The sequence below is a fragment of the Spodoptera frugiperda genome, chromosome 26 (genome assembly GCF_023101765.2).
Source record: "Spodoptera frugiperda isolate SF20-4 chromosome 26, AGI-APGP_CSIRO_Sfru_2.0, whole genome shotgun sequence".
NCBI lineage: Eukaryota > Metazoa > Arthropoda > Insecta > Lepidoptera > Noctuidae > Spodoptera > Spodoptera frugiperda.
In genome coordinates, this window is record NC_064237.1 from 6,847,706 (window position 1) to 6,865,275 (window position 17,570).

Genomic DNA, 17,570 nt, shown 5'->3' on the forward strand with positions numbered 1-17,570 from the left:
CGTTACGAGTTCGTAATTCACCTCCCACCGAATTTTTGATGAGTAGGTATTTCGCCATCCCTCTATGTAAGTGTCAACGGAAATTTTAATATAATCCCAAATCAAATGCACATAATATTTTGATTATGTACCGTAAAATGGGGTGAATAGGGATCGAGAGGTGAATAGGTATAGGGAAATTCTTCATAGTATCTATTCACCCCTCTTTTATCCCGATTCACCTCTCGATCCCTATTCACCCCGTTTTACTGTAATGAAAATAAAAACAAACAAAAGTTGCATTTGTGCTAAATGAATGTTGGTCACTACGAAGTTAGTATAATCTTGTAATAGTTGTGTTACGTTACGTTACTGTTGGTAATCGTCGTACTATGGTATACTGTAATATAATTCAAGAATACCTCTATATAACCTACCCACTTTAGGGATCTACCCACCAGAGATCTCACATCTCTAGTGGAAACCACACCTTAACTCACCAGACATGGTCCTATACTTATTATACTCTTTGGAGATGGTGAATAATGGACATCTCCGGTGGAAAAGCACTCAGATGATTACACATACTACGTTGCTGTGGATGCGTGTGGCATCCACTTACCATATTCATTGCTGTAGTCCATGTTTTTATATGGAAAGATGCGTACTATGGATGGCTTCCCTACTAATCGATACATCGCATACTCGAGCTGCGCAGCTCTTCCTCACACAGCTACACAGCGTAGTATCAGTGGAAATAGTCACAGTTCCACAGCTTGGCTATTATGTCCTCGCAGCATTGCTACACAGCTTTTTCTGTTGGAAATCTTATGGAGTCCTGGTAACTTGGAACAAATGTGAGATAATTTTGTTGAAATTCTGAAGTGTTTAGTGTCATAAAATGTCATTCAATTATATATATTCTATACCTACTCGCTTTTCAATACACTTTCTAATACTTTGGAATAAATATCGATAACTTCAGTTCACACTAACTGGTCAGTGGGATTCCTGACCCAATTTTATCTCATAAACTAGAAAAACCATGTACCATCCTACACTGCAATTTTACTATTTATCGCTGTGATTAAAATCTATTTGGAATACATTTTATTTCACAGATTTGGGGGTTTGGGTTTCTATTTCTTACACAAACTTTGTGGATTGAAATAAAAAAGCAATATTATTCAATGATTTTTAATTTTAACAAACGAAAAGCACTAAACTACATGTTACATCATGTCTTCGTGTATAATGATTGTAATGTCTGACTTGCTTCTGATATTTTGGCTTAATATCATCTCTGTAACTACTAAAATATCTTCATCCCAATATTTAACTAGCGCAAACAAACTAAGTCTATACAGACAGAAATTGTAATATTATTACAGTATTCAAAATTAAATTTTATATTAAAACCTAGCAAGTCTTACATAGGTACTTAGAACTAAAATAAAACGTTTTTATATAATATAGCCTATACTAATAATTGAACGATCCTGCAAATCAGTTCTTACTACACAAAGGCCAGGGGCAAATAGCTTATACAATAATTAAGAACAGTACGAAAACTAGAACTGAATAAAATAGAAAAAAATAATGAGACACAGGCGATCCCATCGACTAACGGATGGAAAGCCGGTAGAAAGCATTGCTCCTATCAAAGAATAAGTTAAATGGCAAAAAATATTCCATTTCCTACTGTTCCAACGTTTTGGAATTTTTGAAGCTAACTACACTGGCCTATTTATAGTTCAATGACAAATATTTCTACATTTTTATGATCACACATCAAATAATACAGGATCGTTCAAACAATATTACATATACACAGACTGGAAGTTTTAGTCACAAACATCGTCAGTCGAAATGAAACTTAGGCGTTACAATACATTGCTCCTCTGTCGGCAGTGCTAGTTATAAATATAGTCAACATAAATATTCATGCTATCAATAAAATATATTGTCACTAGATAGTAAAAATATAATTACACCATATTGACAACATATGTTTCAGTTTTCTAAAATCTGCAGAAAATAACTACATTAATAGCTATAGGTGATGAAAACGCAATTCTTAGGTTTCTAAAATAATAAATTTCTGACTTTTGAGAATTCGTCATGCTCAATCCATATAATGTTAGCATATATTACGACAGGATATTAAGTTTTATTAAAATACGTTATTGTGAGATAAAGAAAAAATCTATTTACGCATGAGAAAATTCTATTGTAGAATATAATAAAATGTGGATTTTATTCAACCACATGGTAGGTTTGAGATAGGAAGCAGGCTATTAATTATAATAATATTCCTAAATGATTCTGTGTTGTATCTGTTGCTAATCGCGTCTGCGTTCTTTTGAAGAGGAACGATGTGAGCGGCTGCGGCGCGAGTCACGTTCGCGTTCACGATCCCGATCGCGACCACGAGAACGCTCGCGGGAGCCGTCACGCTTGCTTCTACTCCGTGACCGACTGCGTCTGTTCAAAGAAATAAGTACAAGTCAATACCGATAAAATCTCAACACTCATAAATTGGCAAATACCGCGCAGAAAATTCATCAACTACTTTATGTTTACAACAACTGAAAAATTTACGACACTTGGTTTTAAATCAACCATACCAGTTCCGATCGTAGAGAATTAGAGATGTTAAGATCAAGCAGCAGGCGCTGTCTGTCTGTGTAAAATAAACAATGTATTACGCTGTTCATATCTAAGGAAATGAAATGCATCTTTTTTATGTAGATCACATAAATACAAATTAAAATGTATTCAGTTATATTATTGAGTATGTAAACTTCTTGAAGATTACCTGCGGTCTCGGTCTCTGTCACCGTCTCTACGGTCCCTGTCCTTACGGTCACGATCACGGTCTTCCTTGTTGCGGTCGCGGTCCCGCGCAGACTCGCGGTGGCGCCGTGCTCGCCGATCCAACTCGCGTCCGCCGACGTAGTGCCGACGGCCACTTGAGCGTTCACGCTCTGAAGCACCACGCTCTTCACGTCGCTTGTCAACAGTTTTCTATAATCAAGTGTATTTAATTAGCTTATGTTAATCATAATTATGTACATGTAATTCAAAGTGTAATTATATATAGCTTTTTAATTAATTTTTATGGCAAAATATCCCATTTACCTTTAATTCAGCTAGTTTCTCTCGAATGGTAATAAAGCCCAAATGAAGTTTGCCTCCAAAATGATCTGCTAAACGTCTGTCATTGTCGTGTATACCCAAGTATGCAGAACACACTTCACAAACTCGTAATTTTTGTTGTTGATATGAGGAAGCTGGCATAGAATTACGGTATTCTTGTTCAGCTACTGCCTTCTTTTTACGGAGCTCATCAATCTGTAATACAAGCAAATAATAAACATTGTGAACCTTCCAAACAATAGCACTATGTTAATGTAGTAAAGTCTTAATTGACAACATACCTCTCCCATGAGTTTGACACTTTCTTCTACCATGCCCTCCTCTCCAAGTGCTTCAGCCCGAGCTAGCTTCTGACCAATCTGTTCAGCCAACTCATGCACAGCATTTGCCTTCTCAGTCACTTCAGCTGATAGTTCTTCCTGTGTTTCAGCAAGGCGCTGTTTGGCTGCTGTAGTTCGGCGGTCACAATCAGCTATAAATGCCTCTAAATGTTCTGTTGCCTAAGCACCATAAATCAAACAGTCATTACTTATTGAATATTTAAATGGCACATACAGATTACTTAATTAAATAAAAAATACAATTAAATGTAAATTCAATATTGTGCTAGTAATGATAATGTTTCACCACAATGTCTCTGCTGCTAGACGATTGGTGTCTCTCCTTACCACCACCATATAAACATTATTTGTATTATCAATAAATAATATCAATGTATAAATAAAAAAATTATAATTATTTAATAATTTTCAAATGTATATGCAATATATAGATAGCTATACTTACATCAATATCGTAGAAATAGTCTTTGGTTTTTGAAGCTAATTCATAATCCGCCCGTAGAGCCAAATCATGTATTTTAGGACACTCACCTAAATCCATACGCTGTAATAGAAATAAAAACCACATAAATACTAAATGTCCTATACCAAATTGTCCAACAAATTTTGTTAGGTATGATTTACTTTATATTCATCTTTAACTTAATGATACAGTTTTATAACATTCCCTAACAGACACAAATGGTATTCATTAAATATTATTCTCAATACACAAAAATCTGTCATAAAAATATTTTAAAGAAATACATACTACATCACCACTGCTCACACAGCCCAGGTTCACGCACAGGATAATGTAATTTATCTTAAATACTTACAAATGTTAGAGGAAACACCCGAATATCCTAACTAGACCAAAGATATTTATAGAGAACATAACAAAATTAAAGGTCACAGACTATTTGTTACAAAATATTTAAATACCAAACTTATTGCAATTTAAACAGTTGTTTTTTCATACATTTCAATAATTTACCATTACCAGTGTTATTTTAAATGCAAATTTCAATTTAAAAATGTGCAGTGTTTTTGTCATGTTGGCAAGTTAAATGTTATAAAATACTTTTCTAATAACATAAAACTAGCATAAAATATACTTGTATGTTATGTACATATTCAGTAAAGTATGATTTTATAACTAGACATTTTAATAACAAAGACTTGTCACATTTGATCTTGAATTTGAGTACAAATAGCTAAAACATTCAAGAATTTCTTAGTTTGAAAATCTTTGTTGCTCATGCAAAAGTTTGTTGGATATGCTAGCCATTTAAACAGCACAGTACGTACCCAATGTAGTAAGTATGTATGACACCAAATTGCTCTCACCCAGGCTTATGTTTTTCATGTTCCTAAAATTTTCTCATGTACTCACCGAAGCAGCATTAGTAACCGTTGGAAAATTTAATTATTTCATGAGCCTTATTAAATTAAATACTGCTTAGCAGTAGTAATACAATCAGCTAACTATAAATGTTTTTATACGTACATCTTGGTACTTACAGAACAGCCTAACTCATACAATCTATCCCTCATCTGTTAAGTATTGTGATGAGCAATAAAGACTAGTGTTGGGCATTTTCTGAAAAGCATATTTCACCACAGTTAATGCCACTCCGATGCAAGAATTCTCCAGCGACACTACAGTATCATAATGACAAGAGATGTGAGAGTGAAAATCAAACACATACATTAAGATCGGTACAGAATAATTAAATTACATTTAGTAGAAAAGAACACATGTAAAATCTCAATGTATGTGGGCCAAAAAAGCACTGCAACTCCCATTATAAATTAAATCACTGAGATTTCATTAACATTTCAGAACATTATATTTAAAAAGAGAAGTACATCAAACTTAATGAAAACTCAGAATTCATTACCCATAAATTTTATCAAAACAGAATATCTTACCGTGGAGGATAGAATTTCATGAGGACAACATTGTAATAAAAACGATTTGCACACAGCATCATCGTAAAATTTGACACCATGTCTGTCGGTTTCACCTGAAACAATTTTTAAAAACATGTACTTACGGATTCCATTTGGTGTCTCACATATTAAAAGGAAAATCGAAAATATACGTGTAAAAAATGTTGTACAAAAAAAATACCATACCATTGCGAGCGGTGCCCATCAGTTGGTCTAACATTGCCCTCATTTGCTCGTGGGCTGACATATTGAAAGGGAAATTTAGCCTTTCCCAAGGATTACGCTGTTAAATCTAGGTAATCAACTAAATCTTCATAAGCTAGCAAGAATATCACACAGTGAAAATCGTTTAGAGCCGGATCATTTTTTCATTTATTCACAGAGAAACTATCGCAGTCGTCCGTAAAAGCCAACAAATCAATCAAATTACGAAACTAAAATGGCGGAATTATTTTTTTAAACCATAGCCTAGAAACTAGCTAGAGTAGTGCAGTTGTTTTCCATCAATATTGTATGTCTATGCTCTCCAAGTACAGAGGAACAATCAAGTTCAAGCTCAGATAAAAGAGAACTTGACTTGAAGTGTATCTTTTGGGTTCTACGGGTTATTTTACGGGTTCCAAAAAAGGTGAATATTTTGTTTTATTATAAGAATTTTATTTTATCACATTACAAAATCGACTATTCAGGAATAATCGAATCGGTCTGACAGGATAAATAAAAAGAACTCTATTTGACAGATTGTCACTGTCATTAACAGTTTTTGACACCTGACACTAGCTCTTACTCGCTATGCGTTATCATTGCTTATCACTTTACCAGTTGTTGTCAAAATAAAATACCGTAAAATTATTATTTTTTAAGTTCGTTCAAACTTTATTTTAAGTATTGTTGATTCTAATGACAAGGTAAATAATGTAGCGAAAATGTCCTCTACCGTTAGAATATTAATACCAATTTTCCCACTAGATTCCAAGGAAATCTTTTTCAAGGGATATATTACTACTTCTAATGATAATAATGTAACTATTTATATAACGAAATATGCTAATAGTGATATTGTGTGGCCTGCAAAACAACGAGAAAACGAAATATATGGATATTGCGGCGAATACTTGCCGAAAAAAGTTTCAAATAGATTTTCAAATTTTCTTGATATAGAGCAAAATACAACATTAAAAATTAACAAAATACAATTAAATGGAAAGCAAGTCATCACTACTACTAGTTGTATTCTTATGTTGTATGATTATAACAGTATTAAAGACTCTCAAGCAATAACTGATTCAAAAAATAGTTATTTTACAAAATTAGTGAATTTAATACAAGAAGAACATGGACTAGTTAATAAGGATGATACTAATATTAGTAACCAGCAGTGGCTGGCTTCTTCCATGTTTCTGCAACATATTTGTAACTATTGGAGATTACTTAGATGGCTAATATCAACTCTCCGGAGAGACAAAAAAGTAAGTTAAAGTATAAGTGTTTAACCTCTATTTTATTCAAGTTTATTTCAGATGTTACTATTATTCAAGTAGCAAAGAATGTATAATACCTAAATTAATGTTTCAGGTGGCTGTGAAACAAGGTAATTTAATTCTAGCTATAGTTATGGACATAATCTTGGGATATATTGCCCTGCAATGGCTATCGCAAGACAAAAGAGATATTAGCATAGGACTCATGGGAGTTTTAGAGGTAACTAGTACAAATATTTCATTGTTTAAAGTTTCAATTAGTTACACAACAGATTTATGACCTTTTTCTTCTAATATACTTTTCTCTGTTGCAGAAACTAATTAATTCTCTTTACTCTCTTCTAAAATGGCTTATGGGTGCTCCAGTTGGATTGAAACTAAATAATGCCTTTAACAAAATGCTGGGAAAATATTTTTCTTATCATGTGCAACTATGGTGGTTGTTTCTAGGTAAATAAACTGACTGTTATTAATAATTTATGATTACTTTTCTCAATATTTAACTTAAATTGGTTTATTTCTTTTTACAGATGTGTCTGGAGAGAAACTGTATATTATACTGGACATATACCACTACATAGGATATTTAGGATTCACATTTCAAACTGCTATAGTGTCTGATTTAATATGCATTGCAACATTCCATTCATATTGCATTTATGTGTATGCAGCCAGGTAACAATGCTATACACAATAATGATTTAAAATTTAACTTTTACAAAGAATGAAGAATAACTCTATGAGATATAATTTATGTAGTCTGAACAGAACATAAAAAAAATATTTAAAATCTGTTTAATATTACTATTTACTTTAAATTACAGGCTATTTAATATACAGATATCTGGACTAATAGCATTACTCAGACTGTTTGTTGGAAGAAAATACAATCCGCTACGAGGTGGCATTGATTCCTGTGAATACACAAACCAGGAACTTTTTGTAGGCACTGTGGCATTTACTATATTGTTACTGTTATTGCCTACCACAACTCTTTATTACATAGTATTTACTGTGGTAAGGACCTTTTTATATCATGCTTTTTATACCCCAAAAGGGTTAATAGAGATGAAAGATTATATTTGCACTTGCTATACATAATCTGTGCAATAAAATGAATATATTATCTTTTTTTTTCAGTTTAGAGTGTTGTCTCTCATCGTGCAGCACTTATTAGCTAAAATAATTTATGCAATACAAACATCACCACTGTATGTAGTGACCCTATGGGTGATTAATTCCCCAAAAGTTATAGGTAAGTTTAATTATAAAAGTAATTATCTTATATTGCTGATTAAGTTGATACTTCTCTATAAAGTCAAATTATTCTCCAGTAAAGAGTAACTTCTTTAAAATAATTTATTTTTTTGATTTCCAGGTAAAATACTAATAGAAGTAATAAACCAAGAAGAGAATTCTCCCTTGGTGCTCCGAATACAATTACTTAAAAAATCGATTCCAGCATTGTTAAAAATATTTAAACCACCTGTTCATATTCTTAACAAAGTTGAATGGGGCAACCTACTTTCTAATGTGCTTGTTGGGAAACAAATTGTTTGAAGATCATACTTAATTTTAATAAATAAAATATGTATGTTTCTTTTGTGTATAAACAAAGATGCATATTTTTCAGTATTGTGTATAGCTAAATATTTTAATTGTAAGGAAGGTTAAAGAAAAGATTGTGTTCCGTTTTGACGTACTTTATTATCGTTCCATATTTCATATTGCGTAAAAAATAAAAAGTTGTTTGGTCACCACACGCGTGAACGTATAAATGCTAAATACTTAAAACTATTTGCAGCAAACTGGGCAAATACATTTGAGTAACATTACGCAATTGACAAACCATTGTTTCGACCAACTAAATCTGTAGATTTTACTATTTAGAACAATTTAGAATACATTATTATTTATTTAAGACCTCAAACAAATCAACTTTAGAGGTACATTACATTGTGAGTTTCTAATTACACACTATTTTTGTTTGGGGCTATTTTGTAACAGTTATATGTTATTGTAAACACAGTGTTGAGATTATATAGCAGAAATATTATTGAAAATTACAAATTCTACCTACAGTCATTTGTTTTCATTTCATATTCTCTCGTTTTATTAGTTTAGTTAATAATGAATGACAGAATGTAGTGAAATTGTAATTGAAAACCAAAGTTGCTGCTACTTGTATACTAAGTGTTTAGGGCAAGACACGACTTTCTCGTCATAATATTAAATTAATACAATTATTTTGTACCAAGCTTGTTATCCTAAGAAATATTCAATTAGATTAGAATGATCTTTTATTAACTTGGTGATAACAATGCCAAATACAAAGAAATGTTATACACTGCATGTGGAACACTGTTATGGAAACTAGAACTACAACCTATTGATGTGAGCTTTACATGAAAAAATATGTAATTAAAACTAATTTATGTGAAATTATTAATTGTGGAATGGGCCATGCGTATTAAGTTGTTACTGTTATCGATAATTTTGTTTGTTATCTAAGTGCATTTTAATCTAGTTGTTATCTCATTGATGGCCTACTGGCCTAGCAAAGTAAGATGACGTCATCGTCGCAACACCGATAAAACATGCGCGATGAGGGAATTTTGATGTTGATCCCGGATTTAGTATAAAACAATACTGGGTTCCTTGACAAAACGTTATTTAAAGACATGTACAAACAATACATCGAATGTTTGGTTTTAGTTTCCATGACAGCGATCCGTACGCCCTCTATACATATTAAGGGAATGACGAACACTTAACACAATCATTAGTGCATGCTAAGAACAATGTAGTGATACACTCATGCAATTATTGCCCAATAATAATTATGGTTAGTCACGAAATTATTTCTGCAACACCTACAATCATTATCGAAAATCTATAAAATCAAACGAATTCTTAAAAATAGTATTCAAATCGTTCCAGTTCTAAGTATTTAACTAATTGTGTATTGAGCACCTGATTATATTATTAGAATGTTGTTATTAAATTATTCTTGTCGATATTGTAAAAATCCTCATATTAATATAGTACCTCATGGCGATACAGAACAGATACGAAGAAATCTAACTTAAACATTTATTGCTATAATAATAATATTCTCATGTATTGTCGAATACATAGATTTGATAGCATCTTTATAAATATATAACTATTATGCAAGTACAAAATACATATTATACAATACATATTACATACATAGATTTATAAATAATGTCATTGCAAATTTTACTGATAAATTTTTAATATTTTAAATTTTAACAATTTCATTCATACCTCTTTACCTACTATTTACATAAATATCATTCGAAAATATTTTTGTCCACCAATAGACTAAAGTATCTTTTTTTTTATTTAATGTAGTAATGTAAAGGTGAGTCCAATAGCTCCTAAAATTTACACCGAGAAAACGTGCACTCAAGTGATAATTATTTTAGACATTAACTCAATATTATAACAATAACTATTCATTCTGAAGTGAATTCGAACAGATCTATATTACCGAAAGACACGGTAAACTAACACATTTTAGTTTTTTTTTTTTTGTTTTTCAAGATGGACGCATTAATTTTTATTATCATTAATTTATTATAGAAACAACACATGTTTCGTGAAGCTAATAACTACATGGTGTGCGGTATGTAATTCACACAGTGCTAGTCCTCCGGTGGGTAGGCCAAAACCGTTCACATAGATATACCGATCCTTAACTATTTCATTATCATCACAGATATTAGTAAAATTAGGAAAATTGTGATTATGATCACAGTACTCGAGTTGAATTCATTATGATCAGCAAGATAAGCGATGTTTGAAGATTCGCTCGATATAGTATCACACTATGTTAGAAGCTAAACGCTGCGGCGCGGGCGCGGGCGGCACGTCACGATACAGAAGTGATGATATGATGGACGTATCTAGTTCTTGAGTACACACCTGTAGTCCTTATTCACATCCGAGGCTGAATTTGGTGAATGTTCTTTAGGTCTAACTGTACCGCGACACGACGCTAACTTTGATTCCAAAGCCTACAATGAAGAAAAGTACACAGTAAATGATGATGTTAATATTAGTAGGTGATAGGAAATTATTTGCGGTGATAACCAACACCTATTATTTAAAGCCAACTATACACTATGTACAAATGAGGCGTGACGAGCTGAAAATATTATTTAAATAAATAAAATGCAGTTTAATACAGACAATAACACTATTATATTACAGCAGTCATTTTCTGTTATGTTGTAAAATTCTTAGTGTAAAACTATTAGTCTAGTTCTAAATTATCATTTTAATTTCAGCTAAATACAATAGATTCATTCAATATTTACGGATGTGTCGATACGTAAACAATAAAAAAACATCAAAAGAAAAAAAAACATTAATCTCTAGTAAAGCTATAACAATGCATTGAACTATTTCATATTCATAAAAACTAAATCACATTAGTTTCGGACTTTCTTTGAATGATCATGCCCCTTTCTAATAGAAGCAAAACTTAACAAGTTCTCTAAGCCCTCTCGAGACCGTACGGCAAATGATCTTCTTAATTTCCCATTCTCTGCTTGTGTGGAACGCACGAACGGTTGTTCGGATGCGCGGTTTGTTAAAACAGGTGAGTTCTTTACTATAGAACTACGTTCAGATCCTGAATGTGATCGTACGTATTGTACTTTTTGGGGGGTCCTGTACTCGACAGGACCGCCAGTATCAACGTCATTGCTAGTCAATCCATTCTCTGTGGCGGTGGAGTCGCTCGGCGTAGTTATTTGAGAAGCAGCTGCAGGCGTGTCACAGGAGCATTTTATCTTACCACATTCACGGCAAAGAAACCTTTCAAGCTGTAAGCAATAAATTCATGCATACTACAACAACACAACCATGCATATACAATTAAGGTATCTACAGACATGATGAGATCTTTGTTATGAAACTACTGCTAGTGCTACATAATATTTTGAGCTCAACTAAAGATTAACAAGTAATAAACCTACTTATTAATCATGGGTATGTCTAGAAAGTAAATGTATGAGGGCTCTTATGAAATGGATGTAGTTTTTAAGGCAATATGATAACACTGCACTGTAAGTGAAAAGCAAGCAACAAAAATGTTTTGCATTACCAATATGTATATTTATATACATAATAAAACCCTTCGTATAATTTTATGAATATTCAAATTAGATTAATTATACAAAGTAGACCTAGAAATCACTTAAAATATAACCATATAAACATACTCTGGTTACAAATTAAGAACATTTACTTTCTTGATATGCCCAAAACCTACTTACTACATATGAAGTGAAACTTTAAATATAATTGCGCAACACATAAGGCAATAATTAACTCAAATAGTGGATTAGATAAACACTGCAACACTCAATGGTGTCATATTTTTTATTTAAAGATCCACTGTGTCTACTGAATATATTTTATTTTTGGTCCAGACAAGGTATTGAGCTTAAGGTAGACTTATTGCCGAATTGGGTACAAATGTGTTGTAAAATATTCAGTAAAATCGAAATATGTATATAAGTTAACACTAAATATTCACTGAACCATCAATTCAACCCAAAAATTAAGTTATGGCTTACCCAGTGACAATGTCATGATTGCTAATGATGAAGATTTTGCTAATTATTAAAGATATGGAAATAAATAATAATAAGTTGATTCCCAAGTTATTTTATTTTAAATCCATACTTACATTATCGAAGATTTAACTGTATACATAAAATAATAAAATAAATTACTATAATGTAAAGGCATATGTGCTTTCTACAGCTTAATAAATACAATATAAATAAATACAAATATCATATAAATACACAAATAAATAATAACCATAAAATAAATAATATACCTTAGCTTATCCCTTATTTAGTGCATTCTAAAGTGACTAGTGCTACAATTAGGACTAAAACAGCTTTGACTAAAGTAAGAACATTGGTATGACTCACCCCCACTTTGCGTAGTAAATCGCCAACTATATTTATGGCCGTTACCCGAGACGATGGTGTCATTCCGTTGCCATTTATTTCACCTGTAATCATATAATGATTGAAACACTTAGATTACATCATTGGTAACAACAAATTAGAACTTGATCCTGTCTCTCAAGTAGTATTAGGTCTATTCTTGCACTATTGCATATACATAAAGCATTAAGTGAATAGAAAGTATATTCAAAAATAGCCTTGAACAAGAGTCCTCTGGCGTTGAAGGTAACCATGAGTGGTGGTGATCATTTACTATGAGGCAATCCATGTGCGCATTTGCTTCCTAACCCATAAAAAATACAAAATGTTCTATAGTCAATGGGTTTAACTCCATTTGAATGATACTCACGTTTTTGTGGTGACATCAGAGAAGTTTGTGTTTCTATTTCAACTTGAGTCCGAGTTGGGTTCGAGATATGTCCGTTGACTAAGGAGCTATCAAGTGTACTGTCATCTCCCTTCTTTGGTTTGGGAACCTTTTCCATTACCTTCAGTTCTTGCTTCAGATCTGTAATAGATTTTTGATATCAGTACAATACATAAATAGCATTGAGTCTGAAATTGTGTCATAGCAAGTATGCCAATTATGGACATAATTTTGAGACTTTATTAGAACATAATTTTAAATTTTTGTATTATATAGGCAATAAATGACTATATACATGAGGCTTTAGATTTAAATTTATAATGGGAATTAACACATAATGTAGAAATTTGATATTGATAATAATTTATTGGAATGTATCAATCAATTAATTATTTTGACTATTAAAAATCAATTAAAAAATAGTTTTTGAAATGCCGTCATTTGCAAAACATTATCATTGACAAATTGTCATGATTATTTTTGCATTAAATAATTCAAATTGGAATTAATGTACCAATTAACATGAAAGAATTGATGACATAACATTTAATAGAAAAAGTTATGGTTTTTTTTTATAAATGTTTAACAATATGGTATTAAGGTAATGGTATAACTTTTGGACTTTGGCCAAAGAGGTCTAAATCTAAATAACAGCTATGATGATACCAATCTAAAGAACAGATGTTTAAACATAATTATATGACTAGACAAAGAACTGCTCAATCGGTTGAAGATATTGTCTTCAAAATTCAGTTGCAAGAGTGCACTTCACAAAGATGTGTTCATAGATACATACATACACATGTATGTACATAAAGTTAGTTATCATACCTCTAGCTTCATCTGTTGCTCTTTGCAGTCTGATCCTCAAAGTCTCCACTTCATCAACCTCACTCTCCAGGACAGCATTTCTTTCGTATGCTTGGTTTAACAGTGATTCAATGTATGACACTGATTCTGATATTACTCTGTAAAAGTGTAAACAAATGTTCAATCAGTCAATCACTCACACATTGCTGTGAGGTAATATTGATGACATCAATACTATGGACTAAACTGTAGTTTAGAGTACTGTGTAAGATATATGTAGAAGTAACTCGATGTTTATTCAATTATAGAAAATTATGCTCTTGCTATTCTAATACACATAAATACAGTTCAAATCTGATTGTATGTAAAATGTTTTTAAATAAAAATATAGGCATTGGACTATTAACAAACATAGGACTGTGTAATGATCCAGGATGATTGCAAAGTATAGTCTCTTATCTTTGTTAAAAAAAGTAGAATAGATAACATGATAACTAGGTATTAACAAAAACAAAGAAAGAATTTATTATACAACTCTTAAAACAAGCCACTGACCCACATTTAGAACAATTATTGCAGTGGCTATTACAAGTCTTGCAATAAATAAACAATCAATATTTTATTATGTAATGCAACCTCTTACCTCTGACCTCTCTCCAAATCATCATTTTTTTGTTCTAGCTCTCTGATATACACTCCTTGTTTATCCTTATCTATTTTTAATGCTTGAAGTTCATTCTCTAAGGCATTTGTTTCATGCTGACTTCTTTCCAATTTGTTCTAAAATATAAGGAACATAATGAGAACTGATTGTCTCTTACACATATTAAAACCAAATAAGAATATACTCACCCTTAACATTTCAATTTCGTTTTTCAATCGTTGATTTTGATGTTCAAGATCTCTGTTTTGTTTCTCAACTTGTACTAATGATGCTTCTAATTCTTTTTCAAGTTGTGCTGAGTTTTCGGTGTAATCGTCCAATTCTTGTTGTAAATCGATGACCCTAAAAATAAATAATAGATGGTGAATCATGAACTGATACTTACATGAAATAAGCAATACAATGTTTTAACATTTTATTTTAGTAATATACAAAGTCTGCTTACTTTTGTTCATAATGCTTTGCTTGTTTCTTCCAATACTCCACAGTATCAGAATCTGACTGTCTTGGAGATTCCATGTTTGCAACAATTTACACTACTTTCAATAGGTATATGAGATTCCAAGGATGTTTAACGATTCATAACAAAATTATGTTACAGGTTTTACAAACTATTGCGTAGATACTATAAATGTAACTTGTTCGTATCGAAGTCGTTGTGATCAATAATTTTCACGTTTTGTTTAACATTACCCGTTAAAACACAATAACTGACACAACTTCGTCGTCAAAAAATCCAAAACAGTAAAATCCAATGAATGAAATTAAAATGGCTGCGAAAAAGACAATGACAATTAACTGTAAAAAAATTAAACGTCACAATTCACTCAAATGATACATGGGCTTTTAATCCTTGTGGTATTTAAGAGTCTTGCCTGTTGCTTGCTTGAAACATTTATTAAAAAAAATAATAAATTAAAAGGGAAAGTCACACCACGTACGTTGGATTTAAGACTTTTTCATTTTCGTCCTTGAGTCACACACCAGATAATTACTAAATAAATAAACACATATAAATAAAGTTACAACAACATATAAATAAGAGAAGTCCGAGACTCTCCGACTCATGGACGGATCCTTGTATTTTAGAGGTATTTTATCAATTTTAAAATGATTTTAAATATTTGTTTTAGAATAATAAAATTCTCAATACACAAAAATCTGTCATAAAAATATTTTAAAGAAATACATACTACATCACCACTGCTCACACAGCCCAGGTTCACGCACAGGATAATGTAATTTATCTTAAATACTTACAAATGTTAGAGGAAACACCCGAATATCCTAACTAGACCAAAGATATTTATAGAGAACATAACAAAATTAAAGGTCACAGACTATTTTTTACAAAATATTTAAATACCAAACTTATTGCAATTTAAACAGTTGTTTTTCATACATTTCAATAATTTACCATTATCAGTGTTATTTTAAATGCAAATTTCAATTTAAAAATGTGCAGTGTTTTTGTCATGTTGGCAAGTTAAATGTTATAAAATACTTTTGTAATAACATAAAACTAGCATAAAATATACTTGTATGTTATGTACATATTCAGTAAAGTATGATTTTATAACTAGACATTTTAATAACAAAGACTTGTCACATTTGATCTTGAATTTGAGTACAAATAGCTAAAACATTCAAGAATTTCTTAGTTTGAAAATCTTTGTTGCTCATGCAAAAGTTTGTTGGATATGCTAGCCATTTAAACAGCACAGTACGTACCCAATGTAGTAAGTATGTATGACACCAAATTGCTCTCACCCAGGCTTATGTTTTTCATGTTCCTAAAATTTTCTCATGTACTCACCGAAGCAGCATTAGTAACCGTTGGAAAATTTAATTATTTCATGAGCCTTATTAAATTAAATACTGCTTAGCAGTAGTAATACAATCAGCTAACTATAAATGTTTTTATACGTACATCTTGGTACTTACAGAACAGCCTAACTCATACAATCTATCCCTCATCTGTTAAGTATTGTGATGAGCAATAAAGACTAGTGTTGGGCATTTTCTGAAAAGCATATTTCACCACAGTTAATGCCACTCCGATGCAAGAATTCTCCAGCGACACTACAGTATCATAATGACAAGAGATGTGAGAGTGAAAATCAAACACATACATTAAGATCGGTACAGAATAATTAAATTACATTTAGTAGAAAAGAACACATGTAAAATCTCAATGTATGTGGGCCAAAAAAGCACTGCAACTCCCATTATAAATTAAATCACTGAGATTTCATTAACATTTCAGAACATTATATTTAAAAAGAGAAGTACATCAAACTTAATGAAAACTCAGAATTCATTACCCATAAATTTTATCAAAACAGAATATCTTACCGTGGAGGATAGAATTTCATGAGGACAACATTGTAATAAAAACGATTTGCACACAGCATCATCGTAAAATTTGACACCATGTCTGTCGGTTTCACCTGAAACAATTTTTAAAAACATGTACTTACGGATTCCATTTGGTGTCTCACATATTAAAAGGAAAATCGAAAATATACGTGTAAAAAATGTTGTACAAAAAAAATACCATACCATTGCGAGCGGTGCCCATCAGTTGGTCTAACATTGCCCTCATTTGCTCGTGGGCTGACATATTGAAAGGGAAATTTAGCCTTTCCCAAGGATTACGCTGTTAAATCTAGGTAATCAACTAAATCTTCATAAGCTAGCAAGAATATCACACAGTGAAAATCGTTTAGAGCCGGATCATTTTTTCATTTATTCACAGAGAAACTATCGCAGTCGTCCGTAAAAGCCAACAAATCAATCAAATTACGAAACTAAAAT

The 17,570-nt window shown here is 31.6% G+C and overlaps 3 protein-coding genes across 13 annotated transcripts; 1 reads left to right on the forward strand and 2 right to left on the reverse strand.

Moving 5' to 3' along the window:
- Nucleotides 1-1,160: 1,160 nt before the first annotated feature.
- On the reverse strand, nt 1,161-17,555 carry LOC126912548 (putative RNA-binding protein Luc7-like 2). Of its 10 annotated transcripts, none has more exons than XM_050705111.1 (8): nt 17,316-17,369; nt 5,394-5,488; nt 4,983-5,061; nt 3,925-4,023; nt 3,420-3,638; nt 3,121-3,333; nt 2,798-3,006; nt 1,161-2,463 (listed from the first exon to the last, which is right to left on the reverse strand). In XM_050705111.1, exons 3-8 carry the CDS (start codon nt 5,013-5,015, stop codon nt 2,322-2,324), a joined length of 915 nt encoding a protein of 304 aa, XP_050561068.1. In that variant the 5' UTR covers nt 5,016-5,061; nt 5,394-5,488; nt 17,316-17,369; the 3' UTR covers nt 1,161-2,321. The 10 variants fall into 10 exon arrangements, with proteins under 10 accessions (XP_050561068.1, XP_050561070.1, XP_050561072.1 ...); XM_050705113.1 differs by lacking the exon at nt 5,394-5,488 and adding an exon at nt 17,109-17,203; XM_050705115.1 differs by lacking the exon at nt 5,394-5,488 and adding an exon at nt 17,109-17,203 and having other exon boundaries at nt 4,969-5,061.
- LOC118264465 (phosphatidylinositol N-acetylglucosaminyltransferase subunit Q) lies at nt 6,190-8,976 on the forward strand. The gene is made up of 7 exons (XM_035576980.2): nt 6,190-6,883; nt 6,990-7,115; nt 7,210-7,345; nt 7,426-7,570; nt 7,720-7,912; nt 8,036-8,150; nt 8,274-8,976. Exons 1-7 carry the CDS (start codon nt 6,341-6,343, stop codon nt 8,453-8,455), a joined length of 1,440 nt encoding a protein of 479 aa, XP_035432873.2. The 5' UTR covers nt 6,190-6,340; the 3' UTR covers nt 8,456-8,976.
- On the reverse strand, nt 8,578-15,544 carry LOC126912547 (nuclear distribution protein nudE-like 1). 2 transcript variants are annotated; one of them, XM_050705106.1, is made up of 7 exons: nt 15,199-15,544; nt 14,942-15,095; nt 14,733-14,869; nt 14,111-14,247; nt 13,262-13,420; nt 12,874-12,956; nt 8,578-10,938 (listed from the first exon to the last, which is right to left on the reverse strand). In XM_050705106.1, the coding sequence occupies exons 1-7, from the start codon at nt 15,270-15,272 to the stop codon at nt 10,828-10,830; spliced, it is 855 nt and encodes a 284-aa protein (XP_050561063.1). In that variant the 5' UTR covers nt 15,273-15,544; the 3' UTR covers nt 8,578-10,827. The 2 variants fall into 2 exon arrangements, with proteins under 2 accessions (XP_050561063.1, XP_050561062.1); XM_050705105.1 differs by having other exon boundaries at nt 8,578-11,751; nt 15,199-15,537.
- Nucleotides 17,556-17,570: the final 15 nt, after the last annotated feature.

Coding starts and splice junctions, on each gene's coding strand:
- LOC126912547 (XM_050705105.1), bottom strand. CDS start 15,272: ATGGAATCTCCAAGACAGTCAGATTCTGATACTGTGGAGTATTGGAAG. Junction 12,957..13,261: donor TCTGATGTCACCACAAAAAC/GTGAGTATCATT, acceptor ATATGATTACAG/GTGAAATAAATGGCAACGGA. Junction 11,752..12,873: donor ATTTACTACGCAAAGTGGGG/GTGAGTCATACC, acceptor TATTGCTTACAG/CTTGAAAGGTTTCTTTGCCG.
- LOC118264465 (XM_035576980.2), top strand. CDS start 6,341: ATGTCCTCTACCGTTAGAATATTAATACCAATTTTCCCACTAGATTCC. Junction 7,116..7,209: donor GACTCATGGGAGTTTTAGAG/GTAACTAGTACA, acceptor TCTCTGTTGCAG/AAACTAATTAATTCTCTTTA. Junction 7,913..8,035: donor ATTACATAGTATTTACTGTG/GTAAGGACCTTT, acceptor TTTTTTTTTCAG/TTTAGAGTGTTGTCTCTCAT.
- LOC126912548 (XM_050705108.1), bottom strand. CDS start 17,376: ATGTCAGCCCACGAGCAAATGAGGGCAATGTTAGACCAACTGATGGGC. Junction 4,024..5,393: donor ATGAAATTCTATCCTCCACG/GTAAGATATTCT, acceptor TTTCTATTACAG/CGTATGGATTTAGGTGAGTG. Junction 2,464..2,797: donor GACAGAGACCGAGACCGCAG/GTAATCTTCAAG, acceptor TTCTTTGAACAG/ACGCAGTCGGTCACGGAGTA.